This window comes from Oncorhynchus clarkii, chromosome 20, assembly GCF_045791955.1.
Source record: "Oncorhynchus clarkii lewisi isolate Uvic-CL-2024 chromosome 20, UVic_Ocla_1.0, whole genome shotgun sequence".
NCBI lineage: Eukaryota > Metazoa > Chordata > Actinopteri > Salmoniformes > Salmonidae > Oncorhynchus > Oncorhynchus clarkii.
In genome coordinates this window covers 86,587,122-86,606,135 of record NC_092166.1, presented here as the reverse complement: position 1 = coordinate 86,606,135, position 19,014 = coordinate 86,587,122, and the positions used below count along the sequence as shown (strand labels likewise).

Genomic DNA, 19,014 nt, shown 5'->3' with positions numbered 1-19,014 from the left:
TCTCTGTGTATTGCTTGTATTATGTTACGCTGTGTGCCAAAGGTTTTTTCATGTCTGGTATAGACATAAAGATTTTGTGTTGATGCTACTAAGAATAGGAATTATGTAAACACTGATTTTAATAGAATATATTGATAACTTACCTCAAATGGTACCAGAGAAAAAGACAAACGTTTAACAGATACATGTATCGCCTACATTATTATAATATTGTAGTAATACAGTGAGCTCCAAAAGTATTGGGACAGTGTATGGTTTATTTGTTTGTTTTGGTTCTGTACTCCAGCACTTTGGATATGAAATGGTACAACGACTATGGGGTTAAAGTGCAGGCCGTCAGCTTTCATTTGAGGGTATTACTATCCATATCGGGGTTACCGTTTAGAAATTACAGCACTTTTTGTACACAGCTCCCCCATTTTAGGGGAACAAATTCACTTATGTGTATTAAAGTAGAACAAAGTTAAATATTCCTAGCACACAATTACATTAATCATTTTAATATGACTCTTGAAATATTGTATTTTCACTGTTTAAAACATGTAACGCACCACCTGGATTCGGTCTTATGAAGCAACATTTGGAAAAACATTTTTTTTACATTGGATAAAAGTAGAAACTCAAGAGATACAACATGGTATAATATCATTCACTACATTTGAGGAACAATGGGGAAAGTCATTCTGCTTTGAAAGTTGATCAACTTGTAAACTCACTTTTGAGAAAATGGCCTTTGAATGTTTTGGTACACCTCCTGGAGAGCTCCTCTGTGTCTACACCCATTCAGCATCGCTCACACCCTCTTAAGCTTTAGCCCGACCCATCTCGTTTCACTCTCGGAGGGCACACTTGACGCTCTGGCCGATGATTTGATTACCTCTGGATAAGATGAAAACAGCCTAACCAGCTGGCAACAATTTCATGACACTTTTTTTCCAGATGATACTGACACCGGCCATATTCTCCGGGTGTTGTACACACGTCACGTAACGGTAGCTAACAAGCCAGGATTTATGGCTGATTTAAGATGAAATCGTCAACCCTATTACGGAAAACTCTGTTACTATTTTTGGCACTTAAAATAGTTTATTATTTTCTTTATTTTAAATGAAAATGTGTTTTTGATTAAGTTCAACATGAGCTCGTTATGACAGAATGTTCAAATGAGGTGAAATCAAAAGATTTTCTACACCAGGTTACACATCTTAAAAGGCACTGAATTGGTGTCACGGCCCATGCCATGTCAACAACATGAGTTCCGGTGTCCTACTTACAAATATCTTGATGAGTAGTTATTATTTACTTGTTTAAATTAGTTGTTTACACACAGAAATACCACACGTTGTTAATCTTTCACTTAAACGTAGGGGGAGATAATTGTTTATTTTCAGTTAAAAAAAATAAAAAATCAGCTAGCCAATAGGGCGACGACAGACCAGGCTCAACTTGCCCAACTGTTCTGTTGACACTTAATGTCAATCTCTGTGGTAACAAATGGAATACTGATGACAGACAGACAGACAGACAGACAGACAGACAGACAGACAGACAGACAGACAGACAGACAGACAAAGAAAATGAATGAATCCAGGCAGACAGACAGACAGACAGACAGACAGACAGACAGACAAAGAAAATGAATGAATCCAGGCAGACAGACAGACAGACAGACAGACAGACAGACAAAGAAAATGAATGAATCCAGGCAGTCAGACAGACAGACAGACAGACAGACAGACAGACAGACAGACAGACAGGCAGTCAGACAGACAGACAGACAGACAGACAGACAGACAGACAAAGAAAATTAATGAATCCAGGCAGGCAGTCAGACAGACAGACAGACAGACAGACAGACAGACAGACAGACAGACAGACAGACAGACAGACAAAGAAAATTAATGAATCCAGGGCAGTTTACTGGAAATCCAGTTCCTCTTTATTATAAAGTGGTGGCCATCGACATTCTGTGGAGGTATCTTCCTTTTTTAACAATATTATTGTGACATTTTCCAATTCAGACAAAACATCAGCAAACATGGAAGGTGTGATATCAACGGTATGCTTAAAATCACATGATTGTTCTGGAACAGAGTCAATAGACACAAGATACCACAAATAAAAGCACATTCAAAGATGATACCAGGATCCCAAGATACAGGAAATGCCTGTGAATTTGTATAAATCGTGGAGCAGTCACGTCTGGAAAAATGTCAAATGTATCAACTACATGAGTAACTATTTCATTGACCAAGGCATGTTTCTACAAAGACCAAATCAACTACCACACTCTGTCGTTGGACAGTTCAGTTGGAGACACCGGCAGTGGGCTGCTTCTGTGTTTTGAACAGACCTGGGTTCAAGAACTATTCAAAATAATTCTAAATACTTTTGCTGTGCTTGACTGAGCTTGCCTGTTGCAATCAGTAGAAAATCCCTAAATGTTCAAAAACCTGCCCACCTGGCACTCTTAAGCAGCCTTAAGCAAACGCTGAAACTATCTGAAGGATTTGGAATAGTATTTGAATCCAGGTCTGGTTTTGATTCCGTGTTGTACGGCGGCGTCAGGAGTCAGGACCTCAGACCTCTCTCCCCTCCAGTCTTTTAACGACTCCTCTCCCTCCCAGTTTATCGATGAAGACGGAGCTGTCTTTGGCGTCTGACATGTCGTTCACCTGCCACTCAAACTTCAGACCTGTGAAACACACGAGAACACAGCCAGTCAGTCAATTCTCTTATTTTTTTAAAAAGGAATGGGGCAGTCCCAATCCTAAACGTATTTTAGTTAGTTTATTGGAGCTGGGGGGAGTGTGGTGAAATAGGCAGGTTTCTACCCCATGCTGCGGTTCTGGAGGACCTTAGCATGCTAGACCACCCAAGGTCACTCCTCTACCATTTCTGTCATTCATCAGGCTCATGAGCGCTAGAATCCGCTGTTCATCAGGCTCATGAGCGCTAGAATCCGCTGTTCATCAGGCTCATGAGCGCTAGAATCCGCTGTTCATCAGGCTCATGGCTCATGAGCGCTAGAATCCGCTGTTCATCAGGCTCATGAGCGCTAGAATCCGCTGTTCATCAGGCTCATGGCTCATGAGCGCTAGAATCCGCTGTTCATCAGGCTCATGAGCGCTAGAATCCGCTGTTCATCAGGCTCATGAGCGCTAGAATCCGATGTTGAAACAATAACAAAGTGGACCCTGTCTCTGTTTTGGTAAACAGCTGATGGACGGGCCTGGAGAAATGGAACCACTCTAATTCATAGACAGCGCTATGTATGCAAGGACTGACTATCCATGATATAAAAATTATAGTTTTATCCATGCTATGAGTCTATACAGTATTTGTTTACATTTATGTTGTTTACAAACATTGGAGTAAAACAATCTTATATTTTGGGTTCTGATGAGGTAAGATCAGGGGCGTGTCCAGGGTGTGGTCCAGGGTGGCCAGTGTCCCCCTGAAATCTGATTGGTCACCCCAGTAACTGTCCAGACAGCATCAGATACATGGTCTACACACACTGAGACAGAGAGGTGCTGTTTCACTGTCCAGACAGCATCAGATACATGGTCTACACATACTGAGACAGAGAGGTGCTGTTTCACTGTCCAGACAGCATCAGCTACATGGTCTACACATACTGAGACAGAGAGGTGCTGTTTCACTGTCCAGACAGCATCAGAAACATGGTCTACACATACTGAGACAGAGAGGTGCTGTTTCACTGTCCAGACAGCATCAGCTACATGGTCTACACATACTGAGACAGAGAGGTGCTGTTTCACTGTCCAGACAGCATCAGAAACATGGTCTACACATACTGAGACAGAGAGGTGCTGTTTCACTGTCCAGACAGCATCAGATACATGGTCTACACATACTGAGACAGAGAGGTGCTGTCTGCCACGCTTGGATGCTTTCTCTGGTGCAATGGATTCAGCCTCTAGTGAATTGAATGAAAATTATGAAATACGGATTTAAGTTAGTTCCTTTTTTTAAATTGTCAAATATTTTGGGGAAGCCTGGTTTCCCTTGGCATCTATGAATACACGCTACTTTGTAGACTGAATGTGATTCCACGGATGGTGTTTTACTAGATGTCCCTTTCTATTTAAATGGCAGGTGCACAGTGCACTGTTCCGAGGCTGGACTTAGGTTACCTACTTAACCTGCTTTCTGAAGTGATTTGTTTGACAATCAGATGAAAACATCATGAGTTGTTTTTAGTTCATGACACAGTCAAAGATAATACAGTAAATTAGGCTAGATGTCCATCAAAATGGCTAGGCTAGATGTCCATCAAAATGGCTAGGCTAGATGTCCATCAAAATGGCTAGGCTAAGATGTCCATCAAAATGGCTAGGCTAGATGTCCATCAAAATGGCTAGGTTAGATGTCCATCAAAATGGCTAGGCTAGATGTCCATCAAAATGGCTAGGCTAGATGTCCATCAAAATGGCTAGGCTAGATGTCCATCAAAATGTTGCAAGTGTGTGTAAAACTAGGATGTCCTGTTGATGTCCCCTGGCCACCTCGTTTCGCCCTGGCCACCTCATTCGCCCAGGCCACCTCATTCGCCCTGGACACCTCATTCGCCCTGGCCACCTCATTCGCCCTGGCCACCTCATTCGCCCTGGCCACCTCATTCACCCTGGCCACCTCATTCGCCCTGGCCACCTCATTCGCCCTGGCCACCTCATTCGCCCTGGCCACCTCATTCACCCTGGCCACCTCATTCACCCTGGCCACTGGGTACGACAGTTGAACTCAGCTCATGAGGCATTTCTAAGTAATATTGCTCAAGAGTCAATAGGTATGACCTCGTACCCCTGCACGTGGACTCGGTACTGGTACCCCGTGTATATAGCCTAGTTATCATTACTCAGTTCTGGTACCCCGTGTATATAGCCAAGTTATCGTTACTCAGTACTGGTACCCCGTGTATATAGCCAAGTTATTACCTACTAGGTACTGGTACCCAGTGTATATAGCCAAGTTATCATCTACTAGGTACTGGTACCCCTTGTATATAGCCAAGTTATCATCTACTAGGTACTGGTACCCCTTGTCTATAGCCAAGTTATCATCTACTAGGTACTGGTACCCAGTGAATATAGCCAAGTTATCATCTAATAGGTACTGGTACCCCGTGCATATAGCCAAGTTATCATGGACTCAGTACTGGTACCCAGTGTATATAGCCAAGTTATCATCTACTCAGTACTGGTACCCCGTGTATATAGCCAAGTTATCATCTACTAGGTACTGGTACCCCGTGCATATAGCCAAGTTATCATGGACTCAGTACTGGTACCCCATGTATATAGCCAAGTTATCATCGACTAGGTACTGGTACCCAGTGTATATATAGCCAAGTTATCATCTACTAGGTACTGGTACCCGGTGTATATAGCCAAGTTGTCATCTACTAGGTACTGGTACCCCGTGTATATAGATAGACAAGTTATCATGGACTCAGTACTGGTACCCAGTGTATATAGCCAAGTTATCATGGACTCAGTACTGGTACCCTGTGTATATAGCCAAGTTATCATCTACTAGGTACTGGTACCCAGTGTATATAGCCAAGTTATCATCTACTAGGTACTGGTACCCAGTGTATATAGCCAAGTTATCATGGACTCAGTACTGGTACCCCGTGTATATAGCCAAGTTATCATCTACTTGGTACTGGTACCCTGGGTATATAGCCAAGTTATCATCTACTTGGTACTGGTACCCCGTGTATATAGCCAAGTTATCATCTACTCAGTACTGGTACCCTGTGTATATAGCCAAGTTATCATCTACTCAGTTCTGGTACCCTGTGTATATAGCCAAGTTATCATCTACTCAGTACTGGTACCCTGTGTATATAGCCAAGTTATCATGGACTCAGTACTGGTACCCCGTGTATATAGCCAAGTTATCATCTACTCAGTACTGGTACCCTGTGTATATAGCCAAGTTATCATCTACTCAGTACTGGTACCCTGTGTATATAGCCAAGTTATCATGGACTCAGTACTGGTACCCCGTGTATATAGCCAAGTTATCATCTACTCAGTACTGGTACCCTGTGTATATAGCCAAGTTATCATCTACTCAGTTCTGGTACCCCGTGTATATAGCCAAGTTATCGTTACTCAGTACTGGTACCCCGTGTATATAGCCTGGTACCCCGTGTATATAGCCTGGTACCCCGTGTATATAGCCTGGTACCCCGTGTATATAGCCTGGTACCCCGTGTATATAGCCTGGTACCCCGTGTATATAGCCTGGTACCCCGTGTATATAGCCTGGTACCCCGTGTATATAGCCTGGTACCCCGTGTATGTAGCCAAGTTATCGTTACTCATTGTGTATTTATTATTACTTTTCTATTATTTCTCTGCTTTCTTTCTCTCTGTATTGCTGGGAAACATTTCACCTGTTTACGAAGCATGTGATGAATAACATTTGATTTGATTTGTTTCATGATTCATCTATAAATCCAACTGTGGATTATAGCTTTGAAGTCATGTAATAGAAGGCTTTTGAAAATGAGAGTATCTAATTTGACAAGCCAGTCTTCCCTGTTTCAGTCCATTTTCTTCCGTCTGGTGCCCAATGAACATACCCATCTGATTGTGGAAAGGAGATGAGGTTGAAAGTTTTTGAAAGACACCTAAACTCTTACCTTGGAACTTTAAGGCAACCACAAATTCAAACCCTTTTAGACAACTTCCTGGACAAAACATTTAAACTTAATTAACTAGGCAAGTCAGTTAAGAACAAATTCTTATTTTCAATGACGACCTAGGAAGAGTGGGTTAACTGCCTGTTCAGGGGCAGAATGACAGATTTGTACCTTGTCAGCTTGGGGATTTGAACTTGGTTACTAGTCCAACGCTCTAACCACTAGGCTACCCTACCAACTCATGAGATGAGGTTGAACGTTTTTGAAAGACACCTAAACTCTTACCTTGGAACTTTGCTTTAATGTATTGCTTTGAGCTGGCGTATTTCATCTTCTTCTTGATCGTTGAGTGTTCTGGAGCCCTGCGATTCAAACAGAAGAATACTACGTTTAGAAAGTACTCCCAAACATTCTGCCTTGAGTCAATTAACAAATCCTCTCTCTCACACACACACACGTCCTCCATTCAATATGGCCGACATAGTATTGTTATCCATGGTGTACAGTCCATGTAATTCTAACTCTACGGTCCAACCTAACACATGATCTATAGTCCACCTTCCTTGGGGCTGTCCTTGCTCTCCCAGGAACAGTCATACTGGGTTAATTATTGTAATCTATTCATTCAAACTCTTTTTAACCTATGTTATTCTCACTTTTTAGCCAACCTACCACATGATGAAGACCAGGTCCTCTTTGGGGCTGTCCTTGCTCTCCCAGGAACAGTCGTACAGGGTTAGTGATTCTAACTCTATGGTCCAACCTACCACATGATGAAGACCAGGTCCTCTTTGGGGCTGTCCTTGCTCTCCCAGGAACAGTCGTACAGGGCATAGCGGCAGTCATCTGTCGGCATCATGTTGACGATCTTCCTGAATACGTCCTCCTCCCCGTTCAGGTCCTTGACCTTAATTGATTGGTAATTGATTAATTGATAACAAATTACATAGAGCTTTTTCCAGATATTCACGTTATTAACCCTAACCCCAATTATAATAGTAAGAAAGTTCGGACATTGCGGTTTCTGCATAATTATATGGCAGCCATGTTAGCGCCCAATTACATTATACAGAATGTTCTGAATTTTAAACAATGCTACGTGTAACTGAATGTCTAGGATTAGAACAAGGTAGCAAACACCTGTCATGAATGGATAAAAGGAATTCATTAAAGGCACTAACATGGAGCCCATTCTATAAGTTGCCCGAACGCTCCGATTGCTTACAAAATGTCACCCTATTTCCTACGGGGGCGGCAGGTAGCCTGGAGGGTAGGAGCGTTAACCCACTGTTCCCTGGGGGGCTGCTTTAAGGCAGCCCCCCCCCTGCACCTCTCTGGTTCAGAGGGCTTGGGTTAAATGTGGAAGACACATTTCAGTTGAATGCATTCAGTTGTACAACTGACTAGGTATCCCCCCTTTCCTAAATAGTTCACTACTTTTGAACAGAGCTTTATGAGATTTAGGATGCAGCCCATAAATTCTTTCTGTGATTCCTCGCATCCTACCGCCTTGACCGTCTCAGTAGTATGGGGGGGGGGGGGGGGGGGGAAGAAGACCCCTCCCCTTGGACCTTCTTCTCCAATTAATAATGAGAACGAAGCGAGGAGAGACGATGCAAGGAATCAAGGTAATAGGAATTGAGAAAGGGCTTAAAATGCCTAAACACTTGGTCCTCTGGATCTCAGTTGGTACAACATGGCGCTTGCAATGTCAGGATAGAGGGATCGATTCCCCCGGACCATCTATATGTTAAACAAATTATGTGCATATAACTACGTCACTTTGGATAAAAGTGTCTGCTAAATGTCCTATATTATTAACTGATAATTATATACTATTATTCATGCCACTTCTGACCTTCAGGCATTTGTCCTCGTCCACGATGATACATTTCCCATCGTCGCTGATCTTGAAGAGCACCAGTTTCAGCTGCTCCTGCTTGTCAGCCCCCTGGAGGCGAACCCTGATCTTGTCAAACGTGTGAACGACGTCATCGTGGACCGCTATTCCAGAGGCCTGGTCACAAAGGAGAGAAGAAGAATTAGAACAAGAAGAAGAATTCAATGGTCACATAGGAGAGAAGGACAAGAAGAAGAAGAAGACGTTTACATGTCGTTCAGCATAGGAGGCTTATTGGAGCTGTCATTTGTGACTGAGAATGTGCTTTAAAACAATGTACACGTGTTGATTGCTAGGCAAACAAATACAATTATTTCTTGAAACATTATAAACGAGGTCTAGTTGTGGCCACAATCGACTACATTTTGAACGACTCTTGGTGGAATGCATTGCTTGACTGCCATGAGGGTGATAAGTACAGTCGTTTGCGAACTGCAACCCCCCCCCCCCCCCCAAACGATTCGTTCTCGGGTTCGAGTTTGTTGAGCATAGGCTGTGCATGTTTTACTTCTAGAAAGCTGTGTCCATCATAACATTCAATAATCCATTAATTTCATAAATTCTTGCACCATGTGATCAATGATCAATAGTTCGCAAACAACATAAATGCCTGATATGTAAAGAAACGTCCTCTCACCGTTAACTATGTTGGCTGAAAATAAACTTAGCATGAGTAAATATTTGTATGAACATAAGATTCAACAACTGAGACAAACTGAACAAGTTCCACAGACATGTGGCTAACCGAAACGGAATAATGTGTCCCTGAACAAAGGGTTGGGAGGGTCAAAATCAAAAGTAACAGTCAGTATCTGGTGTGGCCACCAGCTGCATTAAGTACTGCAGTGCATCTCCTCCTCATGATGCACCAGATTTGCCAGTTCTTGCTGTGAGATGTTATCCCATTCTTCCACCAAGGCACCTGCAACCTTCTGGGGGGGATGGCCCTAGCCCTCACCCTCGGATCCAACAGGTCCCAGACGTGCTCAATGGGATTGAGATCCGGGCTCTTCGCTGGCCATGGCAGAACACTGACATTCCTTACTTGCAGGAAATCACTCACAGAACGACCAGTATGGCTGGTGGCATTGTCATGCTGGAGGGCCATGTCAGGATGAGCCTGCAGGAAGGGTACCACATGAGGGAGGATGATGTCTTCCCTGTAATGCACAGCGTTGAGATTGCCTGCAATGACAACAAGCTCAGTCCGATGAAGCTATGACACACTGCCCCAGACCATGACGAACCCTCCGCCTCCAAATCAGGTACAGGCCTCAGTGTAACGCTCATTCCTTCGACGATAAATTCAAATCCGACCATCACCCCTGGTGAGACAAAGCCACGACTCGTCGGTGAAGAGCACTTTTTGCCAGTCCTGCCTGGTCCTGCGATGGTGGGTTTGTGCCCATAGGTGACGTTGTTGCCGGTGATGTCTAGTGAGGACCAGCCTTACTACAGGCCTACAAGCCCTCAGTCCAGCCTCTGTCAGGCTATTGCAGACAGTCTGTGCACTGATGGAGGGATTGTGCGTTCCTGGTGTAACTCAGGCAGTTGTTGTTGCCATCCTGTACCTGTCCCGAAGGTGTGATGTTCGGATGTTCCGATCCTGTGCAGGTGTTGTTACACGTGGTCTGTCACTGCGAGGACGATCAGCTGTCCGTCTTATCTCCCTGTAGCGCTGTCTTAGGCGTCTCAACATATGGGCATTGCAATTTATTGCCCTGGCCACATCTGCAGTCTTCATGCCTCCTTGCAGCATGCCTAAGGCACGTCCACGCAGATGAGCAGGAACTCTGGGCATCTTTCTTTTGGTGTTTTTCAGAGTCAGTAGAAAGGCCTCTTTAGTGTCCTAAGTTTTCACAACTGTGACCTTAATTGCCTACCGTCTGTAAGCTGTTAGTGTCTTAACGACCGTTACACAGGTGCATGTTCATTCATTGTTTATGGTTCATTGAACAAGCATGGGAAACAGTGTTTAAACCCTTTACAATGAAGATCTGTGAAGTTATTTTGATTTTTACGAATTATCTTTGAAAGATAAGGGTCCTGAAAAAGTTTCTTTTTTTTGCTGAGACTACAACACAAGCCAGTGTTGTAGTCGAGTCACTAAATCTTGAGGCAGAGCAGTCCCAAATGTCCTGTGCTCGAATCCGAGTCGAGTCACAAGTCCCTATGGCTGAAGTCTGAGTTGAGTCCAAGTCCTAATCACCAATGGTCGAGTCACGAGTCAAGTCCCTATGGCTGAAGTCTGAGTGCTCAAGTCTGAGTCACTGGGTCTGAATTCAAACAAAATGTCCCACATTAATATTGGTTTATGTGCACAAAGCAAAAACAAATGATTCAGTTTTTTTGTTGTTGACATATTTTGTATTTTGGTTGCTGCTGTTTTTTTGTTCGCATGTATTACTTGTTGCTCGTCTGTTGTTATATTCACGCCTCTCTTGATTTGGCCAGGATTTGGTAGAAGAAATCTGCCCAGCAACAATGTCCACCCGTTTGCAATTTTGAGAATTTTGTGCAGAGTTTGCCAATCAAGAAGTGATTTGAATCTCTGGTGGGTAGCCTGAACTCATAGCCAGTTACTAATGGTTTTCTTTTAGATTTTGCTTTATGTTTTGGATCATTGTCTTGTTGGAAGACAAATCTCCGTCCCAGTCTCAGGTCTTTTGCAGACTCCATCAGGTTTTCTTCCAGAATGGCCCTGTATTTGGCTCCATCCATCTTCCCATCAATATTAACCATCTTCCCTGTCCCTGCTGAAGAAAAGCAGGCCCAAACCATGATGCTGCCACCACCATGTTTGACAGTGGGGATGGTGTGTTCAGAGTGATGAGCTGTGTTGCTTTTACGCCAAACATAACGTTTTGCATTGTTGCCAAAAAGTTCAATTTTGGTTTCATCTGACCAGAGCACCTTCTTCCACATGTTTGGTGTGTCTCCCAGGTGGCTTGGATATCTTTAAGAAATGGCTTTCTTCTCTCCACTCTTCCATAAAGGCCAGATTTGTGCAATATACAACTGATTGTTGTCCTATGGACAGAGTCTCCCACCTCAGCTGTAGATCTCTGCAGTTCATCCAGAGTGATCATGGGAATCTTGGCTGCATCTCTGATCAGTCTTCTCCTTGTATGAGCTGAAAGTTTAGAGGGACGGCCAGGTCTTGGTAGATTTGCAGTGGTCTGATGCTCCTTGGGATGTTTAAAGCTTGGGAAATCTTTTTGTATCCAAATCCGGCTTTAAACTTCTTCACAACAGTATCTCGGACCTGCCTGGTGTGTTCCTTGTTCTTCATGATGCTCTCTGCGCTTTTAACGGACCTCTGAGACTATCACAGTGCAGGTGCATTTATATGGAGACTTGATTACACACAGGTGGATTGTATTTATCATCATTAGTCATTTAGGTCAACATTGGATCATTCAGAGATCCTCACTGAACTTCTGGAGAGAGTTTGCTGCACTGAAAGTAAAGGGGCTGAATAATTTTGCACGCCCAATTTTTCAGTTTTTGATTTGTTAAAAAAGTTTGAAATATCCAATAAATGTCGTTCCACCTCATGATTGTGTCCCACTTGTTGTTGATTCTTCACAAAAAAAATACAGTTTTATATCTTTATGTTTGAGGCCTGAAATGTGGCAAAAGGTCGCAAAGTTCAAGGGGGCCGAATACTTTCGCAAGGCACTGTATTTACAATGTCACTTCATTGCTTTCCTATGTTACTTATTTAATTACTATGTTGTCATTGCACTGTGTGAGAAGCACATGACAATACAATTAGATTTGACTGGATTTGATTCTGGAGACCAGGACTGGACCTTCCTTATCGGATAGATTCTGTACACACATCATTTACACTTCTCTTCAAACGGCACCCAATGTATCTTCATTAATAAAGATCTATAAATATATCTGAAAGTAAGTGACGACAGGGAGTAGGCATGCTGCTGGCTTCACGCTGGAAAAAAAAGGCCTAGTTTTTGTTACAGACTGAAAACTTAAAGGGAGACGAGGAAGTGGGAGGGAAGAGTGAGACAACACATTCAAAGATGGCCTACTTTTCAATACTCAAGGGGACAGACAGACAATAGCTAGACAATACTATTGTTTTTGATTTTGTAAAGCAGTTTGTGTTTCTTAACCAGGCAAAGCTAAATAGTAGGCTGGTGACTACAGGTTACAGTGAAGCAAGCGAGTCGCCTGCGTGATGTGCAGAGTTGGGGAAGCTACTCTGGAAATATAAGTTAACCAATTACATCACACTGGAAAAAGGTTAAGCAACACTAAAGCTACCCTTAAGAAAAAATATAGTTTACTTAACTAAAGTAGTTTACTAAAATCCAAACTACTTTGTGATAAATTATCATATCTGAATCTGAAATATTGTAGAATGAAAATGACAAAAACAGATCTGTTGTCAGATGAAACACAGAATGTGAAATTTATCCTATTAAACACAAAAAATATGTTTCAAGTGAAAATTTGGCAGAGGGCTGATGCTAAAAAAGAAGGGTGAAATCATTCAATCATTTACTTTCTGTTGTTGTAGAACTAGTGTGTAGTTCCAGTAGTTAGCTACACAGCTACATGGCAAAAAACAATGAACTACTGAAAACCCAGAACCGGAGCCTGGCACTCATCACGTGTTTCTCTGCAGATCAATATCTGACCGCTGAGGTAAGTCCTTCACACTGACAACAAAACCCTCACTGCTCTGCAGATCACCATCTGACTGCTGAGGTAAGTCCTTCACACTGCTAGCTAGACAACAGAACCCTCACTGCTCTGCAGATCACCATCTGACCGCTGAGGTAAGTCCTTCACACTGAGAACAGAACCCTCACTGCTCTGCAGATCACCATCTGATGCTGAGGTAAGTCCTTCACACTGAGAACAGAACCCTCACTGCTCTGCAGATCACCATCTGATGCTGAGGTAAGTCCTTCACACTGAGAACAGATCCCTCACTGCTCTGCCGATCACCATCTGATGCTGAGGTAAGTCCTTCACACTGAGAACAGATCCCTCACTGCTCTGCCAATCACCATCTGATGCTGAGGCAAGTCCTTCACACTGCTAGCTAGACAACAGATCCCTCACTGCTCTGCAGATCACCATCTGACTGCTGAGGTAAGTCCTTCACACTGATAGCTAGACAACAGATCCCTCACTGCTCTGCAGATCACCATCTCTATTACACAGGAACCAAGAGTAACCTATGCAGCTAACATAGCCCCCAATTCATCCAAAAGATGTTCAATTAGGGTTGAGGTCAGGGCTCTGTGCAGGCCAGTCAAGTTCTTCCACACCGATCTCAACAAACCATTTCTGTATGGATCTCGTTTTGTGCATGGGGGCATTGTCATGCTGAAACAGGAAGGGCCTTTCCCAAAAAGTTGGAAGCACAGAATCGTCTAGAATGTCATTGTTTGCTGTAGTGTTAAGATTTCCCTTCACTGGAACTAAGGGGCCTAGCCCGAACCATGAAAAACCGACCCAGACTATTATTCCTCCTCCACCAAACTTTACAGTTGGCACTATACATTGGGGCAGGTAGCGATCTCCTGGCATCTGCCAAACCCAGATTCGTCCGTCGGACTGCCAGATGGTGAAGAATGATTCATGACTCCAGAGAACGCGTTTCCTCTGCTCTAGAGTCCAATGGCGGTGAGCTTTACACCACTCCAGCCGACCGATTGTGTGCGTCTCCTCGGGCCATGGAAACCCATTGCATGAAGCTCCTCACGAACAGTTCTTGTTGCTGACGTTGCTTCCAGAGGCAGTTTGGAACTCAGTAGTGAGAGTTGCAACCGAGGACAGGTCATTTTTTACACTCTTCAGCACTCGGCGGTCCCATTCTTAGAGTTTGTGTGGCCTACGGCTGAGCCGTTATTGCTCCTAGACAATAACAGCACTTACAGTTGACCAGGGCAGCTCTTGCAGACCAGGGCAGCTCTTGCAGAGCAGGGCAGCTCTTGCAGACCAGGGCAGCTCTTGCAGACCAGGGCAGCTCTTGCAGACCAGGGCAGCTCTTGCAGACCAGGGCAGCTCTAGCAGACCAGGGCAGCTCTTGCAGACCAGGGCAGCTCTTGCAGACCAGGGCAGCTCTAGCTCTTTATATCCCAAAAAGTCAGTTTAGTTGGCGCCATCGATTTGAGTAATCCACTCATTCAACATGCAGAGAAAGGAATCTGAAAATCTACCCCTAAACTTTGTTTCAACAAGTCAAAATACGTTTTTATTTACTCCTCAGACACCCTAAAATGTAATCAAACTATAATATTTCTATCAGTATGTTCAATAGGAAACCGATTCTAGCAGGTTTGTCTTGTCTTCATCGCGCGCCCAAACTCAAATTTCCAAGACTGTGTCCCTGTACTAGAACTCATATTTCTTATTCGTTTTGGAAGTTACGTGCCTGAAACCTTGAACATAGACTGCTGACACCCTGTGGAAGCCACCGGAATTGCATCCTGGGAGCTAGAATTCAGAATGCACCCATACGTTCCATTGTAAGAGCATGGTCATTTCTCCTACCATATCTATTGTGTTATAGTCTCCTACATTATTTTAACACAAAGTGTTTTATATCCAATGGTACCAATTCTATGCATATCCTGGCTTCAGGGCCTGAACAACAGGCAGTTTACCCTGGGCACGTCAGTCAGATGGAAATTGAGAAAAAAAGGAGCCCTAAACTTTTGACCCACTAGAATTGTGATACAGTGAATTATCCGTGAAATAATCTGTCTGTAAACAATTGTTAGAAAAATGACTTGTGTCATACACAAAGTAGATTGCCAAAACTATAGTTTGTTAATAAGACATTTGTGGAGTGGTTGAAAAACAAGTTTTAATGACTCCAACCTAAGTGTATGTAAACTTCCGACTTCAACTGTACATGGAGTATAGTGAGAGAGAAATACATGGAGTATAGAGAGAGAAATACATGGAGTATAGAGAGAGAGAGTATTATTGGGCCCATGTTAACAAAGAGTCTCAGCGTAGGTGTGCTGATCTAGGATCAGGCCCCCTGGTCAATACATTGATGAACTAAAAGGCCAAACTGACCCTAGATTAGTCAGCACGCTTTGTGAATACAGGCCCTGATCTGTGTGAATACAGGCGCCGATCTGTGTGAATACAGGCTCTGATCTTTGCGAATACAGGCCCTGATCTTTGTGAATACAGGCCCAGATCTTTGTGAATACAGGCCCAGATATTTGTGAATACAGGCCCGATCTGTGTGAATACAGGCCCAGATCTTTGTGAATACAGGCCCAGATCTTTGTGAATACAGGCCCGATCTGTGTGAATACAGGCCCAGATCTTTGTGAATATAGGCCCGATCTATGTGAATACAGGCCCGATCTGTGTGAATACAGGCCCTGATCTGTGTGAATACAGGCCCTGATCTTTCACAGTGACTTTCTTAGTCTCTCTCTTGGCATACATAGTTTCCTTGTGAGTGTTCTAGGCCTCTGTCGGCCACATTCCTGGAGACAGGAGGAACAAGTCCGAACTAGTCGTAGAACCGCCCTGGTGACGCCAAAACACAGGGAGCTGGTTGTATAACTAATGTCACCCTATTCCCTACATTGTGCACTACTTTAGACCAGGGCACATAGAACCCTATTCCCTATATATAGTGCAGTACTTTAGACCAGGGCACATAGAACCCTAATTCCCTATGTGGAGTGCACTACTTTAGACCAGGGCACATACAACCCTATTCCCTATATAGAGTGCACTACTTTTGGCAGTTCGAATGCCCCCCTAAACCTTTTATATTCCTTACTTACAGAAGAATCCAAAACATATTGTAAGACAAAAGCTGGACGTCGTGAATGTCAAAAGAGACTAAGATTCAGGATAGATCCCCACTGAGGTTTCAAGTGTCATGTTGTTAGAATTATCAGTGTGGTATCGGTGAATATTGGGCCGGAGAGATATATTATATATATATTATAGATATATTATAGATATATTATAGATATATTATATATATTTAGATATATTATAGATATATTATATTTTATTATATTGTATACTGTCCATTTCGATACGTTATTTTAAAACCTATTCTCTCAGTTTCATAACATAAGACATATTTCCTAACCTCTAACCCCACATTATATAGTAACACTGAGAATATGTTGGTTTAGGAAGCGCCATCGATGCAAAAAACATCCCAGTACTCACCATTTACACTGCTGTGAAGAAAGTAGACAGGAGAAGGACGACGATAGGTGTATCCAGCGCTTCTTTGGTCGAGGGAAAGAAAAAGCAGGTAGAAAAAGTGGGAGGTTGGATTGCAGTGGTACACACCCGTCAGCTTCCTGTTTTCCCCTCTGACAGCAAACGTAGCCTGGGGATAGGCCAGTTTCCTGTAAAAAACCCCCAAAAAAAAACAGGTATATTAAAATAGGTAAGAACATTAGGAAGGCTCTTTGTTGTTGCTCTCTGCTCAGTGCAACTCAATTTATAAACACTAACTTATCACAATGCTAATAAAGTCATAAGTTACCTGACTATGTACACTGAACAAAAAAAACACACACAAAAAAGATATGTATATAAAAACGCAACATGCAACAATTTCAAAGATTTTATGTAAGGAAATCAGTCAATTTAAATCAATTCATTAGGCCCTAATTTTTGGATTCCACATGACTGAGAATACAGATATGCATCTGTTAGTCACAGATACCTTTAATAAAAAGGTAGGGGCGTGGATCAGAAAACCAGTCAGTATCTGGTGTGGATCAGAAAACCAGTCAGTATCTGGTTCCACCATTTGCCTCACGCAGCACGACACATCTCCTTCACATAGAGTTGATCAGGCTGTTGATTGCGGCCTGTGAAATGTTGTCCCAGTCCTCTTCAATGCCTGTGTGAAGTTGTTGGATATTGGCGGGAACTGGAACAGGGTGTCGTGCACATCGATCCAGAGCATCCCAAACATGCTTAATGGGTGACATGTCTGGTGAGTATGCAGACCATGGAAGAACTGGGACATGTTCAGCTTCCAGGAATGGTGTACAGATCATTGTGACATGGGGCCGTGCATTATCACGCTGAAACATGAGGTGATGGTGGCGGATGAATGGCACGACAACAGGCCTCCGGATCTCATCACTGTACATTCAATTTTCCATTGATAAAATGCAACTGTGTTCGTTGTCCGTAGCTTATACCTTCCCAAACCATAACCCCACCACCACCATGGGACACTCTGTTCACAACATTGACATCAACAAACCGCTGACCCATACAACGCCATACACGTGGTCGGAGGTCGGTTGGATGTACTGCCAAAATCTCTAAAATGACATTGGAGGCAGCTTATGGTAGAGAAATGAACATTCAGTTCTCTGGCAACAGCTCTGGTGGACATTCCTGCAGTCAGCATGCCAATTGCACGCTCCCTCAAAACTTGAGACATCTGTGACAACTGCACATTTTAGAACAGCCTTTTATTGTCCCCAGCACAAGGTGCACCTGTGTAATGATCATGCTGTTTAATCAGCTTCATGATATGTCGCACCTGTCAGGTAAATGGATTATCTTGGCAAAGGAGAAATGCTCACTAACAGGGATGTAAACAAATTTGTGCACAACATTTTTGAGAAATCATTTCTGGGATCTTTTACTTCAGCTCATGAAACATGGGATGAACAGTTTACAAGTTGCATTTATATTTTTATTCATTGTAATAATTACAAAGGTGAGTGGGAGACAATGATGGGCGGTGGGTGGGGGATAACATATGGAGAACAAACCACACCACATATTTGACATGACTAGAGTTTGAAAGACATTTCAACACACATATAGCAAAGGAGTAGGGGTTGGACACACACTGGAGAACCGTCTGGTAACTCAACAACAAACACCATGATTGACTCATGAACCGTCTGGTAAGTCAACAACAAACACCATGATTGACTCATGAACCGTCTGGTAAGTCAACAACAAACACCATGATTGACTCATGAACCGTCTGGTAACTTAACAACAAACACCATGATTGACTCAGGAACCGTCTGGTAACTTAACAACAAACACCATGATTGACTCATGAACCGTCTGGTAAGTCAACAACAAACACCATGATTGACTCATGAACTGTCTGGTATCTCAACAACAAACACCATGATTGACTCATGAACTGTCTGGTAACTCAACAACAAACACCATGATTGATTCATGAACCGTCTTGTAACTCAACAACAAACACCATGATTGACTCATGAACTGTCTGGTAACTCAACAACAAACAAAATGATTCACACGTGAATCATGAAATGTCTGGTAACAGTATCTAGCTAGTCTCTTCATGAAGAATGGAACAGATGGATCTTTGACGGGTCATAAATGAATCAAAACAGAAGATTTGAATCATGAAGTTGAAGATATCTTCTTCTTGTAATCAATG

General features: G+C 43.0%; 1 protein-coding gene across 1 annotated transcript; it reads right to left on the bottom strand.

The window, feature by feature from the left end:
• Nucleotides 1–1,916: 1,916 nt before the first annotated feature.
• Nucleotides 1,917–16,963, bottom strand: LOC139377012 (cofilin-2-like). The gene is made up of 5 exons (XM_071120077.1): nucleotides 16,779–16,963; nucleotides 8,538–8,696; nucleotides 7,447–7,586; nucleotides 6,965–7,041; nucleotides 1,917–2,695 (listed from the first exon to the last, which is right to left on the bottom strand). Exons 1-5 carry the CDS (start codon nucleotides 16,779–16,781, stop codon nucleotides 2,580–2,582), a joined length of 495 nt encoding a protein of 164 aa, XP_070976178.1. The 5' UTR covers nucleotides 16,782–16,963; the 3' UTR covers nucleotides 1,917–2,579.
• Between the last annotated feature and the right edge of the window lie 2,051 nt (nucleotides 16,964–19,014).